A 17586-nucleotide genomic window follows, 5' to 3' on the forward strand; every position below is an offset into this window, starting at 1 on the left:
TTTCATGAAAAATTACTTTTTCAGTTAACTCTGCCTGACATTAGTTGGGCGAACAGAAATATTAGTTGGCCAATTCTAAAAGGGAGCACCAGAAAGAACTTAAAATATTTTTTAAGAGAGCTGGGTTTTTCATTTATATTATATGTATGAACAGAATTAACACAAATTGCAGATACCAATCAAACATAAAGAAAAAAAGGATGAAATAATGCTCATTTTTAAAAACTCAGTGAAAATAAAAACAATATACCAAGAAGGTGGCATACTGGTTGTGATTTGATCTCTTCGGGGGATCCCGGGGATCCCCTATACAAGTATTTTAATATTGCAGACTTGCAGTATTATAAGTCATACTGATATTATAGAACACTTTAATTAAGCGGGTCCCTTGAATAAACATAACTTTGAGTTTCAAATAACACTGATTTTTTATTTTTGAAATTTACCGTAGCTGCTGCATTTCCCACCCTAGGCTTATACTCGAGTCAATAACTTTTCCAGCTTTTTGGGGTAAAATTAGGTGCCTCGGCTTATATTCGGGTCGGCTTATACTCGAGTATATACGGTATTATTATTATTGTAGTAGTAGTAGTAGTAGTAGTAGTATAAAGCTATCACAAAATACATTTTACAGCACTGTTTCTCAGGAAACTTTAAGATGTATGCACTTCATCTCCCAGAATTCCCCAGGCAGCACTGCTGGGTTCGGGAATTCTGGGAGTCGAAGTCTGCACATCTTCAAATGGCTAAGTTTCAGAAACAAAGATTTACAGCAATCCTCTTAAAACTATCCAAAAAACTCCCATTAGCGATATTGTTTCATTGACATTGCTCAACCAAACCTAACCAATTACAGGTTCCCAATTTCTTCTTTATATTTTTGCTCATAAAATCATAGTGCATGTTAAATTGTGTTTTTTTAAATATTTTAACTTAAAGCATTAAATTATAATTATTTTTATGCAAGTGTAAGGACTTGGGTATATGCTTATTTGTACTGTGAATACCTGATGTGTTTATATGTTTCATACATTTGTATTTTTTTCCGCACAGGTTGGCAAATTTTTAAATCATGAAATCAAACAGTTACAAGTTCTATTTTATATTATAAATCTCTAACAGATATTTTTTTAAATATAAGAGGAACAAAGTCTACTATAGCTAGAACGCTTACATTAAGGATTCACGTTGAATTTCTCTTTTTCCATCTCAAAGATGGAAGAGTTAAAATAGAATCCATGCTAAAAACTGAAATGTAAGAGATTTAATTGAGGACCTCTTAAAGCTTAAATCATAAGTATTGTACAGAAATATTAAAATAAGTAACTTAAAAGATGTGAAAATTAGCTGGCTCGTGTCTGAGACAATGCAGAAATTCAAAGATTAAAATAAAAAAAAATTCTAATAAAAAAAATAAGTTTGGAAAAGATTTCCAATTGTTTTAGTTTAAACCTACTAAGCTTCAAACAAGTTGTAGGATTTTGACTTAATTTTTCTGAATGTTAACACTTCGGAACCTTCCTTTAATGAGAGATATAAACTTTCCTTTTTAAAATGTTTATAACACTTAAAAAGAGATTTACTTTTGCTACAGCTAATCCATTTACCCAGCCTTAAGGGTTATTTTGTTTTTAGTAAAAGATTATGCCTCAGGATTATTTTCATGTTCCATTTTAATCCTTACACCTTTCCAAGTTTTAGGTAAGGCTTGAAAGCCAAACACAGGGGAATGGATGGAGTTACCTTAAAAGAGGACAAAATGTGATGAGATACATTTATGACACCCAGTTCTGAATGCTGTCTGGAAATCTCAATGAGAGAAGACAATGAAGGAGAATGGAAATCAAAGAAATGATTTGACCTTTCATTCTGATGAGTAATTTAATTTGGACAAATATTTCCAACTAAAGATGTATCAGGAAGGCATCTCAGAAAGTGCTAGAAGGTGCCTGAAAAATTGGAGAGGTCTGCCTTAGGTGTTAAGTTCGGCACTTGCTATTTTCCCAATATTCTCAATTTTTCTTTACACTTTGGAACTCTGCTGTAAGGAAGCTTCTTAAAACCGATGGGAGCTTGTGCCTCAACTGAACAGAAAACTCTCGCTCTGTCCTTTGGAAGAGCAGATGGCATTTGTTACCTCTGTTTTCCCAGAATGTGGGCAGGAGGTGATTAGGATTTGGTATGCTTCTACTGTATTTGCCACCGGTTGGTCAACATGACTTCATTTCTGGCACTGTAACGGATTCATTTCTAACGGTTTAACCTTTTTTGTATGGTTTATTTCACATTGTGTTTTCATTGCTTTTCTACGTTTTGCTGACATGCGTGTCAATTATTTTGGTTTTCTGGGTAGGATGGATTTAATCAGTGAATTAAAATGGGTTACGCTACCCCCTGACTAGCATTGGTCACAGGAGCAACCGTATTTGAATGGAAGGCAGAAAACCGGCTCTCATTCATTCATCGGAGCTCACGTTCACACTGGCAGGGGGTCCTGGGGTTTGAAGCATCCCCAAGGCCTCCTCCCTGCAGGCCTGATACAGGGAGGGCATGATCTGTCGGCTGAAGGTGGTACCCGATGGGATTTTATAGTTGGGGGCAAGCAACTTCAGGAGGTGCTGGAAACCTGCCTCTTCCACCATGCTGAAGGGCTGGTCGTCCACAGCCATCATCTGGGCAATAGCACGGGTCACTTCCGATGGTTTTGGACCAGGCTGCCTTTTACCAGCTGACTTCTGCTTCATCCAGCACTGGGGCAAAGCACTTGGCATCACAACAGATCCGTTCGACTTGCTGCTAGTCGGCAACATGGCTTGCGTCGTGGCGATGGCAGCTAGAACGATATTGCCGTGATGCCGTTGCAGATGTTTCAGCAGCCCAGATGTTGAAAAATGTTTTGAGTTCTTGCCTCGGCTGACCCGTCTCTTGCAGTGAGTGCAGATGCCATAGCAGGGGTCCTCCGAATCCAACTCAAAGTGGTCCCACACCACGCTGTGCTCCGGACCGCTCCGGGGCTTCTTTGCAGGAGGAGGGTGGCTTGGGAAGACTTCTGGGATCTCATGGCCGACCTCTCTAGGAAAGTGGGAGGAATTCAGAATGGACATTCTCTGGTATCTCTTCCAATGAACTTCTCCTAGCTCAAAACAGTCCTTTCCTGTCCCGACTGGCGATCCATCCTGGGGCTCTCGTGATTCAGGTCGTCCTTCCAGCCTCTCATGTTTGACGGGCACCTGGTCGTAGCCAATCTGTGGCCCCGTCCTGGAGTTATCCTCTGTTTCAGCTTCTCCACACTGAGGAATCTCCACCTTGATGTACTTTCCCATTTCGTCCCCTAAGGAAAGAAAGAGGTCATCATTTTCCCCAGGAAGTAACAAACCTATGAAGACAGAGGTGCTTTTTCAAGAGGCAACTGGACATTCTTGTTTTTCTTTGAAGACATTTCACTTCTCGTGCAAGTCCAGTTGCCTCTTGAAAAAAAGCACCCTTGGGACAACCATGACCTGGAGAATCTCCATGGACACAAACCTATTAACCCTTCTAAAGTCAGGGATCCCCAACTCCTCATCCGTGGATTGTAATCAGGCTGCAGCATGCCGGAAACCAGGCCGCGCAAACAGGCAAAGCCCCATCCAGGGGATGCAGGCAGCAGGTGAAACCTTGCCCCTACCCAGCCCGAGGAAAAACCTCTCTTCATGGAACAGTGAGGACTGCTGTACTAGGTGATTTCACTCCCTGTCCTCCCTCCCACCCTCCCTGTCTATCTCTCTCTGTCTGTCTCTGTCTGTCTGTCTGTCTCTCTGTGTCTCTCTCTCTCAAATCTTTTATGCAGACTAAGTTTTAAAAACTGTAGGCCTCTGAGCACTCTATTTTTATTTTGCTATGGTCAGTTAATGAATCGGGGTTTTTTTTTTTTTAGAAACCCAGTAAGATGCTTCTTGAAATTACATGTGAATTGTAGAGTTTCGCTCGCATCGGAGGAAAAGAAAGGATACTGAAAACAAGCAAATGGGCAGAGGCAGAAATGGCCATCCCAATTGGTGAAGTGAAATTAGCACTTTTTGCTGGACTTTGAGTTGGTGAGGGACTGGGTTGGGTGTTTGTATGAATCTGTGGGGTTTTGTTTGTGAGGATGTGGGTGTGTCTTCGAATCAGTGTTGACTTCTGGTTACTGCCTGGCTAACTCCCTGCAGTTTTTTTGGCAAGATTTCAGAAGCGGTTTGCCATTGGCTCCTCCTTCATAGGGCTCAGAGAGAATGAATGGCCCAGGTCACCCAGCTGGCTTTGTGCCTAAGATGGGACTAGAACTCAGTCACCTGGTTTCTAACCTGATGGCTTCACATCAAACTGGCTCTCACTGCTTTTCTTTTTTTCTTTCATTATGTGGAACCATATCAAGTTGCTTGGAGTGGGCCAGACTAGAAAGTGAAGGAAAAGAACAGAAGGGGAAATGGAAAAAGAAGAAAGATGGGGGAAGAGAGGAAGGAAAAAGAAACTGTCTGTTCAGAATAGAATAGAAAGAGTTAGAAGGGACCTTGGAGGTCTCCTAGTCCAACCTCCTGTTCAGGCAGGAAATCCTCTACCATTTTAGACAAATCGTTGTCCAATCTAAAAACTTCCAGTATTGGAACATTCACAACTTCTGGAGGCAATATGTTCCACTGATTAATTGTTCTAACTGTCAGGAAATTTCTCCTGAGTTCTAAGTTGCTTCTCTCCTTGATTAGTTTCCACCCATTGCTTCTTGTTCTACCCTCAGGTGCCTTGGAGAATAGTTTGACTCCCTCTTCTTTGTGGCAGCCCCTGAGATATTGGAACACTGCTATCATATCTCCTCTAGTCCTTCTTTCTATTAAAGTAGACATACCCAGTTCCTGCAACCATTCTTCATATATTTTAGTCTCTAGTCCCCTCATCATCTTTGTTGGTCTTCTCTGCACTCTTTCTAGAGTCTCCACATCTTTACTAGATCCTGGCAACCAAATGTCTTCAAATGTCTCAGAGGAAAATATCCTTGTCTCTTCCCGAGACCCTCATTAACCCACATTAGGGAAAGATTAGGAAGACAGACTTCTGTAGGAAGAAATCTGAATTTCTTTATTTTCTCCATCAAATGGCTCAATTCTACTTGTTTTTGAGGCAGGAAAAGAGCCCTGAATGCCTCTGCAGTTCAATCTGAGAGACATATGGCACTCCTGCAATCGCCTCCTTTGCGCCAAGAACAATATGGCCTTTCCAAACGAGGACAGAGAAATCCACCCCAGGAAGAAAACAGGACGATCTCTGGGCCTGCGATGACTATCCAACATCTCTGCCAAGAGCCCCTCCCCCCTCTTAGCTCCTCAGTCAAGAACAAAAGACCTGAAGGCGTTTGGCAAATGATGAGGAGGTTCCCACCAAACCTCCCTGGACCAGCTCTTGGCCAGACCAAATGCTCTACTAGATGACAGGAGCCAGGTGGTTGACCCTGGGGAGAGGGCAATGGAAATCCAGACACCCTTTGGATCATGCCCCGTATTTATTTGTGGAAGAAACTGCAAAGACCTCTAAGTTCTTCAAAACTGGAGTTAGGAATATAGTGGAGAGGAAAAAATGGTGGGTGAAGGAGTAGCCATCCTTGGACACAAGAAACAGTGGAGCCTTCTGATCCAGACATCCATTGACTATGTACAATAAGCTCTCTATAGAATTCAAGGAGAAGCTCTGAGCCATTAATAATAAGAGAACTGTCAGGTGTGAAGGGCCAGTAATTCTGATTAAACTGACTTATTACTAATCATGCCTATGCACAGGAATCTACTCAACTAACGATTAGCAACATCTTGGGATTAAAATAGGGTCAATGGAATTCAAGAGGGGTTGGATTTAGTCTCTTGTGGCTACGTTCAGACTCTAGGCTGATTCCTCTTTTGACTCCACCCAGCATTCTGCCACTCCTTCTCCTGCAAGAACGGAACCCTCCCATCATATATACATGAGGGAATGTCCAAACTTCTCCATTACTGTAGGAAGATTTGAGCACCAAAGGCTACATTTCCTGAACCCTTAGCTCCCCCAGAAACATTCTGAAAATCTGGGAGAGACCGTGCCACTCTCTCAATTGGACGCCATTCCTCAAAGCACAAAAATCACACCATAATAATAAGCGAAGGAGACACGGACCCCAAGGTAGAAGTTCTCTCTCACGTCCACCACATGCCTCTTTTGGAGGTGCAGGTACTACTCATAACAGTTCATTTAGTGACCATTCAATTACGATGACACTGAAAAAAGTGACTTATGACCGTTTTTCAGAGTTACAACCATTACACCTCCATGATCATGTGGTCAAAATTCAGACTCTTGGTAACTGGTTCATATTTATGACCATTGTGGGGGTCATGTGATTCCCGGAGTCATGTGATCTCCTTTTGCGGTCTTCTGACATGAAAAGTCAATGGGGAAATCAGATTCATTTAACAGCTGCATTATTAATTGCAGTGATTCACTTAATGGCTGAGGCAAGAAAGGTCATAAAATAGGACAAAACACACTCAAGAAATTTCTCAATTAACAACAGAAATTTGGGGCTCAATTGTGGTCATAAGATGAGGACTATCTATATATCCCATAGCTTTCCAATTATCCTTCCATGAGGTGATCCAGGCAGTGTTATTTGAACAGGGATTCAAAATTTAGGCACCAGCTCATTTGACCATTCTTGCCATTGGTTCCTTTTAAAAATTATTTATTTACCGCTAGATTTATAATCTGCTTTATTTTGTACACCTCAAGGTGGCATACTACTAACCCTGCCTCTTATTTTCCCAACACCAATCTTTTCATAAGAAGGTTAAAGAGAATGGGTGAAAGTTACTCTGCTCACATTTTATCTTCTCTGAAGCTGTCAAAGAGTTTTACCAAGCGGAACAGCAGAGAAATATGTATATTAGACAGAGGAATTGGGGCAGAAGGACAATCCACTTAAGTGTCAGGTTTCATCCTGACCTGTAATGAAACAAGGAGGGTAGGCAGGCAAGATTCACTTTCCTGATAAAGGTAGCAATACAAACATTAGAAAGGCAATTCGTATGAAGGAAGAAAACCAGCAATGGCAACCTGCAAGATTTGAGCCATCTGGCATCTTTTTCTCCCATCTGTGTTTTGATGGACTGGGGGGGGGGGAGCATTTATTTTGGGTTGTGAAGAGCAGCCGATACCTCTCAATGTTACCATAAGACAGGGCTGTCAAACTCAATTTCACTGAGGTCCGCATCAGGGTTGTGTTTGATCTCGGAGGGCCGGGTGGAGGTGGCCAGGGGTGGGGGTGGCCATGGCCAGCTTGATATCACTCGTGCCAGGGGCACCTGTGGTGGCCAAGTGCTAAGGCAGGACTTCCCTCAGACCCTCCCTCACTCTCATTCTAACCTTCCTTCCTTCCTTCCTTCCTTCCTTCCTTCCTTCCATCCTTCCTTCCTTCCTTCCTTCCCTCCCTCCTCATTTTCCTTTCTTCTTCCTTCCCCTCTTTCCTTATTTTTCGTTCCTTGGGCTCTTCCCATCTTTCCTTCTTTTTCTTTGTCTTTCCTCTTTCTCCTTTCCTGTCCCTTCTTGCAGGCTCAAATGAAAAAGGGGAAACATTTCTGCTTTAGTTTTGCTTTTAGTTTGTTTTGCTAGCCTTCTGCCAGTGAAAATGGAGCTGGGGGGGGGCGGGCGCACTGAGCTCTGTTTTCGCTGGCAGAGGGCTGCAGTCATGGCTGAAAACTGAGCCCGGGAGGGCCACATGCACCCCCCCCAGCTCCATTTTTGCTGGCAGAGGCACTGCAGGCCAGTCCTTTGCTGTTCCCAGGCCAGCCCCGTGGGCCAAATCTGGCTCACAGGCCTTGAGTTTGACCCCACTTCTATAAGAGATTAGTTTGGTCTCATCAGGGCCTTTGCTTTTGATCTTGCCCGTTTTAATGTTCTCGCTAGAAAACAAACTCCAAATTTCTATTAACTCTCTCCATTCTAAAAAGAGCAGCTTGGATCAACTTGTGTTTCTGGAGCCAAGAAGACAACTTCCTCACCCAAAATATCCGTATTTGTGTCATCCTCTTCCTGCAGGACGTGCCACAGCATAGTCTGCTGGCCTGGCTGGGTCACGCTCTGCTTTACGATCTGCAAAGACCCTCCAGTTTCCTTGATATCCTTGGATCCCTGCAAAGAGAGAGAGACCTCAATACTCCTTCAGTAAATGTTGTGGGAACAGTTTAGTTTTCCTCGAGGTCCACTGAACACCAAGCAAAACTAATCACTCTTCTCCTAGCAGATTATATAGAAGAAACGGCGTTAAAGCAAAACTGTAGGTTTCCTTAAAGCACCTGGCCTCGTGTTGTGGGCATCGCACACCGCCCAGAGGCTACCATACGAGGACATGCATTTCAAAGATTGCTTGCAGGTGGAAGACACTTCTCATGTAATCGACTGGATCCCCTGCATGGATTGCCCCCGTGACTCATAGGATAGACAGGGAGGCAGCTAACCATCAGACTGCAAGAACACAAGTGAGCAGTCAGAGAAGGCCCAAATTCATTAGTAGTCTCACATTGCAACGAACAAGGACATATATTAAATTTTGCAGCTACTAAGATTGTTGGCCAAGCAGGTACAAAAATAGCCTGGGAAATGATTGAAGCCTGGGAAATGGGGGCCTTTGTCAGTCAACAGGAGTGCTGATTTACCATCAGCTTATCATGACCCATACCTCTTTCCCACCAGTCTGGCCCACTTCTTCTCCTTCAGGAAATGGCAAAGGAGAGGGACTTGGGTATTTCGGTCCATTGCCTACAAAGAACATAAAGGATTTCAATAGGCAATTTCAAAATAGAACAATTCTGTCTCTCCTATTTCTAAAGAGGCATTTTGTAAATAGTCGTTGCTGGGCCCTGTTGAGAAAGATTATGATCACAAAGCTTCGGATCATAAAGGCATGCTTGTATTTTGTATTTACAGGTGCTCCTCAACTTACAACCATAATTGAGTCCAAAATTTATGTAGTAAAGTGCGAATTTTGTCAAGTGACTTTTGCCCCATTTTACGACTTTTCTTGCCACCTTTGTTAAGTGGAATTGTTAAATTAGTAACACCTTGTTAAGTGAATCTGGTTTCCCTATTGACTTTGTTTGTTAAGAAGGTTGCAAAACAGGATCACATGATTCTGGGACACTGCAGCCGTCATAAATGTGAGCATTCAAGCATCCAAATATACAGGGATGGTGCAATGATTATAAGTGTGAAAAATGGTCATAAGTCACTTTTTTCAGGGCTCTTTGTAGCTTCAAACGGTCACTAAACAAACTGTTGTAAGTCAAGGACTATCTGGATTTATCAAATTTAGAAACCATTCCTCTCCTTCACAGAGATACAAAGATGGCTGTGATTAAGATACACCAAAACCCAAAGTTTTACTCAGATGAAAGAAGAGCATAGAGTTCTTCCAGAATTCAGTTATAGCTTTCCTGATCCTTGACCATCAAGCTACGTTTCCCAAATTATCTCCTCCACAAGGCTAATGAGGTTGAAGGAATCTTGCCCCCACCACCACACAGCCAAGCCAAAGCCAAAGCCAAAGCCAAAGCCAAGCCAAAGCCCACAGAAGGAAACGTAGAAGAAAATTTAAATATTCCATGAATTCTTACCCAGCAAATTGGCCTCCACATTTGGATCAGTTTCACCGTAGACAGGTCCCTTTGTGGCATTCAGGGGCTCTGTCTCTGCAACTACTGGTTGGAAATCCACAGGTTTTTCCTTTAAACGCCCCTGAAGCAAGGAAATACGTATAATCTCAAAATGGGGGAAAGAGGCTTGACAGGTCAAACGTATTTTGATTTTTCTACCAAAAAGAGAGAGCCCCTGCAAGCAGTTCTTTGTTCTCTTGAGGGTCTTCCAAGATCAGCGAGACTCAGCAGAGAGGCCAACCCCGGCATTAACACATTTCTTAGAAATGTTTCCTGTGATCTGCAGCACACTCACCATCTGTGCATATAAATGTAATAGATAGATAGAAAATATTGCCCTTGAAGGCCTGGAATTATACATAGTACCAGTAATAACTGAAAAAGTGGTTTAGGGTAAAAGATCTCAGCCACTACACTTTGGAAGATTAACCGTACCAAGTTGTTTGGAACCAGTGAATTAGACCTGTTCAACAAACCAGTTACACAACTGACAAAAGCTACACCTAACCATTTGGACACATTAACTCTGCTCAAAATTAAAAGGGACAGCCTTAACCTACAGTGCAGAGGTTAAGTCAACACATTTGACACAACAGGGGTGTCAAATTCAAGGCCTGGGGGCTGGATCCGGCCCGGGTGTGTGTGTTTAGATTTGGCCCGCAGGGCCGCCCTGGGAACAGCGAAGGTCTGGCCAATGGTGCCTCTGCCAGCAAAAATGGAGCTTGGGAGGGCTGCAGGTGGCACTACTGAGCTCCATTTTCACTGGCAGAGGGTTGCAGGAAGTCATTGCAGCAGAAAACGGAGCTCAGGAGCCACAGCTTGGGATGCCACAGGTACCCCTGACATGAGTGACATTGAGCTGGCAATGCCCAGCCTAACCATACCCACTCTGGCTCACTGAGGTCAAACACAATCCTGATCTGGTCTGCAATGAAATTGAGTTTGACACCCCTGATCTAGAGAGAAGATTATCTAGTTTAAAAATAGGCTGCTAAGAATATATTTAATAAAGGTCATCGTTGTAAGCTACTTTGGGAAGAAATGGCATTAGCTGGTTCTTTTCCTCACAAATTGGAGAAATGTCTAAAAGAACATATTTTTAGTTCATTATCAGTTTGATTGATGCATCAAATGGCACAGTAATTTCAGGTGTTTGTATGTTAGGATTTTTAAAAAGTAGCAAAAAATTTAAAAAATACAGGAAAGAAAAATCAAAGAACAATACAGCTAGTCCTCAACTTTACAATAGTTTGTCTAGCCACGCGAGTGCTTGTGGGTGCACCTCGGTTCGCCCACATAACACCTATCCTCCGCGAGCTGCACTGGCTACCTGTTGATCTCCGGGTGCGCTTCAAGGTGCTACTTACCACCTACAAAGCCCTTCATGGTAGTGGATCTAGGTACTTGAGAGACCGCCTCCTGCCAATTACCTCCTCACGACCCATTAGATCGCATAGATTGGGCCTCCTCCGAGTTCCATCTGCCAGTCAGTGTCAACTGGCAACTACGCGGAGGAGAGCCTTTTCAGTAGCAGCTCCGACCCTTTGGAACGATCTCCCCGTGGAGATTCGTACCCTCACCACCCTCCAGACCTTCCGCACAGCCCTCAAGACCTGGCTATCCCGTCAGGCCTGGGGTTAAAGATTATATTCCATCCCCGCCCGAATGTTGAATGAATGTTGCTTTACTCTTTTAATTATGTATTGTCCTATATGTCTTTGTATGTTTCCCCTTCCTATATAAGTTGTAAGCCGCCCTGAGTCCCCTCAGGGAAAAGGGCGGCCTATAAATAAACTTAACCTAACCTAAACCTAAACCTTAGTGACTTAAGTTATAACAGCACCCCAAAAGTGACTTGCGACTGTTTTTCACACTTACGACTGTTACAGTATTTTCACAGTCATGTGATTAAAATTTGGATGCTTGGCAACTGGTTCATATTTATGACGAGTGCAGTGTCCTGGAGTCATGTGATCCCCTTTGGCCTCCTGAAGCAACGTCAATGGGGAAATGGATCTACTGAACAACCAGGTTACTAACATAATAATTGCAGTGATCCACTTAACCACCATGGCAAGGAAGGTCATAAAATGGGACAAAACTCATTTGTCTCACTTAGCAATAGAAATGTTGGGCACAATTGTGGTCATAAGCTGAGGACAACCTATACAAGCAACCAATTTGGGAAAATATAGCATCTTTATCTCAGTATAAAAAAACTGAAAAGACTAATAGAGAACTGAAGGGATGACATCCCTTCACTGACCCACTGTCTGCTTTGTGAAAAAGCATCTCTCTAGTCTAGAGTAGTTTTTTTCCTAACTTGGCAACTTCAAAGTGGACTTCAACTCCCAGACTTCCCCAGCCATCCTTGGGAAACACTGCTCAGATGGCCCTGGTTGAAGGACCAGGCTGTTCCCACCCACCTCCGGTGTTGGAGCCATGGAGCAAATTCTACTAGTTAATTGTTTTGCGGGGTTTTTTTTTGTATAATTGGAATGATTTTTGACCTCAGACATGTGGATTGTTGATTTTTCTTGTTGGTTTTAATCATTGCTGTTAGATGGGGAGCCATATGAATCATTTAAATGAAAAATATCACTGCCTCTTACCCCAAGGCATGCTAAAAGAACTAACATTTTTAAGCTTTGCCAAGGTTCGGCAGGATCAGGACTCTCTGGACCAGATGAAGAATGCTGTTACGCAAGGCTGACCCAGCTAAAAGGGAAACACATTTGTGAAGTCTCATAAAATGTCAATCCTTTACTGCTGAGATCTGGAGCATTTAAACTCTATCAGATCTAAACCTTGGGCAGAAATTAAAGGAGCAAAGCATTCCAATAAGTAATCCGCTCTTTGTCACAATTAAAAATGTAAATATAAAAATACAATTTACTACTGATAATAGTAACCATGTTGTGGTAGAGTTGTCTATTAATCTTCTCATCATTCCTGTCACCCATCTCCTCCCACTTATGACGGTATGACTGTAACTTTGTTGCTTGTATCCTTACAGTTCATATTGATTGTTTCCTAGAAGGATTTGATTGCTTATTTGTACCCTAAGACTATCATTAAGTGTTGTACCTTATGATTCTTGACAAATGTATCTTGTCTTTTTATGTACCCTGAGAGTATATGCACCAAAGACAAATCCCTTGTGAGTCCAATCATATTTGGCCAATAAAGAATTCTATTCTACTCTAAATTTTAACCTTGTTTTTTCATGTTGCTTTTAGTCATGTTTTATAATATTATCGTTTATAAATTGGTCAGAGTCACTTAGAAGAGATGGGTGCAGAAATCTGATACTTGCTTTGATTTTTATCCCACTTTTGTTATGGTACTTTACAAGTAAGTCAAGGTGATGAATTTACATCCAACTCCTTCCTCCTATTTTCTCCGCAAAAGCATCACTGTGAAGGGGTTGGGCTGAGAGAGTAACTAGCCCAAAAATCATCCAGCTGCCTTTTGTGCCTAAGGCAGGAGTCTCCTGGTATCTAGGCCAGCACCTTAATCACTACATCACACACTAAATAAATAAACTTGAGGCTCTGGATAGTAAAACCCACCTGAGAAGTCCTGGTTTTGGCCCGCTGTTGACTCATCAGGAAGTCCTCCACCAAGGCGACCGCCTGGGAACACGACTCCGGCCTCCTGGCTTGGATCCAACTCCGGAGCTCCGGTGGGAGGCTGGCCAGGAACTGCTCCAGGATCAGCAGCTCCAGGATCTGCTCCTTGGTGCGTCTCTCCGGCTTCAGCCACTGGCGGCAAAGATCCTGGAGTTGGCTGTGGATCCTCCGGGGATCCTCTACCACTTGGCAGCAGAATTGCCGAAAGTGCTGCCGCTGCCTCTCCGTTCTCAGGGCTTCCCCCCGTAAGATGGCGGCCTTAACTTTCTCATAGTTTTCCTGGTCTCTGGCTTCCAGGCCTCGGAAGGCCTCTTCTGCCTCTCCGCTCAGGGCTGGCAGGAGATGGGCTGCCCACTGGTCCCGAGGCCATCGGCAAGCTTTGGCCACTTGCTCAAAGGAGGCCAGAAACTCCTTGGTGTCCTCCCAGGGAGAAGCCTCGGACATCCCAGAGCTTCCCCGTCCTGTTAAAATGGGCTGCAGAGATTTCAGGAACTGCTGGAGCTGGGCTTCCCAGCGCTCCTGCATCCCGTGACAGGTCTCCCTTTGGCAATGTTGTGACGCTCCCCATCCCAGGCGCTCCTTCTTATGCTGGCGATGAATTGCACTGGGGTTTTTTTCTGTTCCTTTTGGCTCCCGATCTGTCCCTGCAGCTCTTGGCTCATTCATTGCTTTCTCAGCTGATCGTACCTTCCAAATTCAGAATTAAGACTTTCAGATCACATTATATGTAAAAGGCCTAAAAAAGATTTTCAACAACAACAAGAAATATTCCTGACATTTTCTATTCAGATATTACAAGCTTTTTTATAAAGATGTAAAAGAAGAAAGAGGGAATTATTTTAAAAATAGGTTTGAAAAAAAGCTTTTTAATCATACCATTCATTTTTTTAGGTCTCTCTCTCTCTCTCCCTCTCTCTCTCTCCCTCCCTCTCTCTCTCTCTCTCTGAGTCCAAAAAAGGAAGGGAGGCTGTAAGACTTACCCTTGACTGAAAAAGTTCTGTGTCAAATCTTTGCACAAAGGAGACAGGAGTCTTCAATCAAACCACCTCTGCAAAAGCAAATAACAAATATACAGGCAGTCCTCACCTTATGACCACAGCTGAGCCCAAAATGTATGTTGCTGAGTGAAAAATTAGATAAGTCCATTTTGCCCCATTGATAATTTTGCTTGCCACATTTGTTAAGTGAATCTCTGCGGTTCTTAAATTAGTAACATGGCTGTTAAGTGAATCTTTTTTCCCCCTATTGATTTTGCTTGTCAGAAGTTTGCAAAAAGTCGATCGCATGATCCATGGGACACCGCAAACCGTCATAAATGTGAGTCAATTTTCAAACATCTGAACATAAATCACATGACCGTGGGGATGCTGCAACAGTCATAAGTGTGAAAAATGGTTATAGGTCACTTTTTTCCAGTGCCATTGTAACGTCAAATCGTCACTAAATGAATGGTTATAAGTTGAGGATTATCTGTATTTATTGATGGTTTTATGTATTTACTTCTTTCAGTGACCAAATCTGTACCCATCCCACCCCAGGAATTCCAGGCACAGAAAATGCAAAAAGAACATTCAATTTCATTCAGACAGAGGTTGATCCATCCCCCCCAGATGGCCAATCTGGATATTGATTGCTGTGGGGGCTCAAAAGAGGAGGACACAGACACAGACACACACCGCACCAAGCAGGATCGGACTGGAAACTCCAAGGGAAAAGAGCTGCCTATGGAACTGCTACCTATCCTGAGACAGTTCAGACACTATAGGTAGTCCTCGACTTATGACTGCAATCGTGCCCAACGTTCCTGTTGCTTAAGCGAGACCTTCGCTAAGCCACTTTTGCCCCATTTTACGACCTCTCTCGCCTCAGCTTTTAAGGGAATCTCTGCAGTTGTTAAATTAGGAACACGCTTGTTAAGTGAATCTGGTGGTTGATTTTTCTCATCAGGAGGAGGCAAAAGATGAACCACGTGACATTGCAAACGGTGAATTTTAGCCTGTTTTACTACTTTTCTTGTCCCGGGTAATTGAATCACCACAGTTCTTACGTTAGTAAACTGGCTGTTAAAATGAATCTGGATTCCCCATTGACTTTGCTCATCAGGAGGTTGCACCAAGGACCTTGGGACGCAGCAACTGGTCATAAACGTGAAGCAGCTTGGCAAGGGTCCAGATTTTGATCAAGTGACCATGGACAATGCTGCAAAGGTCAGGAGTGCAAAAAACAGCCCCAAGTCTCTTTTTTAAAAAAATGTTAGCTTGGAAGGGTCACTAAATGAACGGTCGTAAGCCAAGGACTGCATGGAGCAGCTTCAAAGTCTATTTTTTTGAATGTTAATTTGGAAGGGTCAGCAAATGAATGGTCGTAAGCCAAGGACTGCATGGAGCAGCTTCAAAGTCTTTTTTTGAATGTTAACTTGGAAGTGTCAGCAAATGAACAGTCATAAGCCGAGGACTACATGTAGCAGCCCCTTTCATAGGTCCTTTTTGAATGCTAACTTGGAAGTGTGAGTAAATAAATCGAGGACTGCATGTAGCAGCAGCTCATAGGTCCCTTTTTTGAATGTTAATTCAGAAGTGTCAGCAAATGAATGGTCGTAAGCCGAGGACTGCATGTAGCAGCCCCTTTCATAGGTCCCTTTTTTGAATGCTAACTTGGAAGTGTCAGTAAATAAGTCGAGGACTACATGTAGCAGCAGCAGCTCCTAAGTCCCTTTTTTTGAAGGTTAACTTGGAAGGGTCAGCAAATGAACAGTCGTAAGCCGAGGACGGCATGTAGTAGCCGTTCAAGGCATGGGAGCCTTGGGAGAGAGGCCGCCAGCCAAAGCCCCGTAGGCGGCTCTGGACATCACCACCCCACGAGAGCCGGAGCGAAGGTGGGCATCGTGGGTCTCCTCATCCCCACCCCACCCGCACCCTCCGTGACAGCTGAGCCGAGACTTCGGGGAAGCCCAGGGAATGGAAGCCGCCCTCTTCCACAGGACTCCCATCCAGCTTCCCGCCACGCCTTTAGTCGCCCTGAGGAGAAGCGAGGCGAGGGGTCCCACCGCCGCCGCCGCCACCTCCACCCACCCGCCAGCTGCTCCCCGCGCGAGGCCGACCAACGGCCATGGCCCACCTCCCCGCCCGCCTGCCGCGCGCGTCCCCGCGCGCGCGTCACGTGACGCTCCCGCCGCGCGACCCCCGTACCGGAAACGCCTCGAGGCCGCGGGACCCTCCGGCCGCGGAGGGAGGGGCAGGAAGGAGGGAGGGAGGGAAAGAGGAGGCCTTGTCGCCGCCGCCGCCGCCGCCGCTTCTGGCCGTGGCGGCTTTCCCCGCGGCCTCCGCCTCTTTTGTTCCTGCGGGGCCGGAGGGCGGAGCGGCGGCGAGGGAGGAGGAGGGGGCTTCGCGTGGCGGCAGCCGCCGCCGCCGCCGTAGCTCCGCCCTTGCTGAGGTGAAGCTGGGAGGCCGCGGAGGATGGGAGGCCACGCGGAAATTGCAGTCGAAAGAGGGGCTCTCCATGGCCGCGGCGGCGGCTTTCAAACGGGCCTGAGCTACTTTCGTCTTTTGGCCCAATTGGAGGACTGGAGGCTAAAACATACAATGAACACTTGCAGGAACTGGGCTTGGCTAGTCTAGTGAAGAGAAGGACCAGGGGAGACATGAGAGCAGCCCTCCAACATTTGAGGGGCTGCCCCAGAAAGGAGGAGGGAGATCAACCTATTTTGCAAAGCACCTGGAGGCCGGACAAGGAATAATGGATGGAAAATGACCAAGGAGAGATTCAAACCTAGAAACAAGGAGGAATTCTCTGACAGTGAGAACAATCAACCAATGGAGCAGAAGTTGCCTTTGGAAGTTGTGGGAGCTTCATCACTGGAGGCTTTCAAGAAGAGACAGGACTGCCATCTGTCAGATCCCTTCCAGCTCTGTTATTCTGTTAAATGCAATGCAGTTAGGAAATCAAAACATTGGGGCCAATGGGCACCTTTGGGACTTAAGCATCTAGCAGGACCACTAATGAACCCATGGCTGTATTTAGCACAACCTGTTACCACACAGCCCCGTCCCAGAAGACAAATGAGCCTTCATTTCAGCATCTTATTAATCCAGCAGGACCTTTTTATGAGTTGAAAGCCATCCCTTCCAACTCTCCTATTATTCTGTTAAAAATCTATTCCTGTAACTGTCATGGCCTTGATGTTTGAGTCTGGCTTACCTCCTTCAACATGGCAGATCAAAGTTCCTATCTGCATTCTACAGGTAGTCCTTGAGTTACAATAGTTT

The 17586-nt window shown here is 44.5% G+C and overlaps 1 protein-coding gene across 1 annotated transcript in view; it reads right to left on the reverse strand.

Moving 5' to 3' along the window:
- LOC116502480 overlaps positions 1 to 16932 on the reverse strand; it is a 33151-nt gene extending 16219 nt beyond the window's left edge. The window contains exons 1-7 of the mRNA XM_032208361.1: positions 16510 to 16932; positions 14302 to 14369; positions 13262 to 14008; positions 9651 to 9771; positions 8717 to 8796; positions 8040 to 8169; positions 2460 to 3331 (exon numbers count right to left, since the gene is read on the reverse strand). Of these exons, the coding sequence (XP_032064252.1) occupies positions 2460 to 3331; positions 8040 to 8169; positions 8717 to 8796; positions 9651 to 9771; positions 13262 to 13987 (1929 nt within the window). The 5' untranslated portion in view covers positions 13988 to 14008; positions 14302 to 14369; positions 16510 to 16932. The remainder of the gene's footprint in view (positions 1 to 2459; positions 3332 to 8039; positions 8170 to 8716; positions 8797 to 9650; positions 9772 to 13261; positions 14009 to 14301; positions 14370 to 16509) is intronic.
- Positions 16933 to 17586: the final 654 nt, after the last annotated feature.

The sequence above is a fragment of the Thamnophis elegans genome, chromosome 2, assembly GCF_009769535.1.
Source record: "Thamnophis elegans isolate rThaEle1 chromosome 2, rThaEle1.pri, whole genome shotgun sequence".
Taxonomy (NCBI): Eukaryota; Metazoa; Chordata; class Lepidosauria; order Squamata; family Colubridae; genus Thamnophis; species Thamnophis elegans.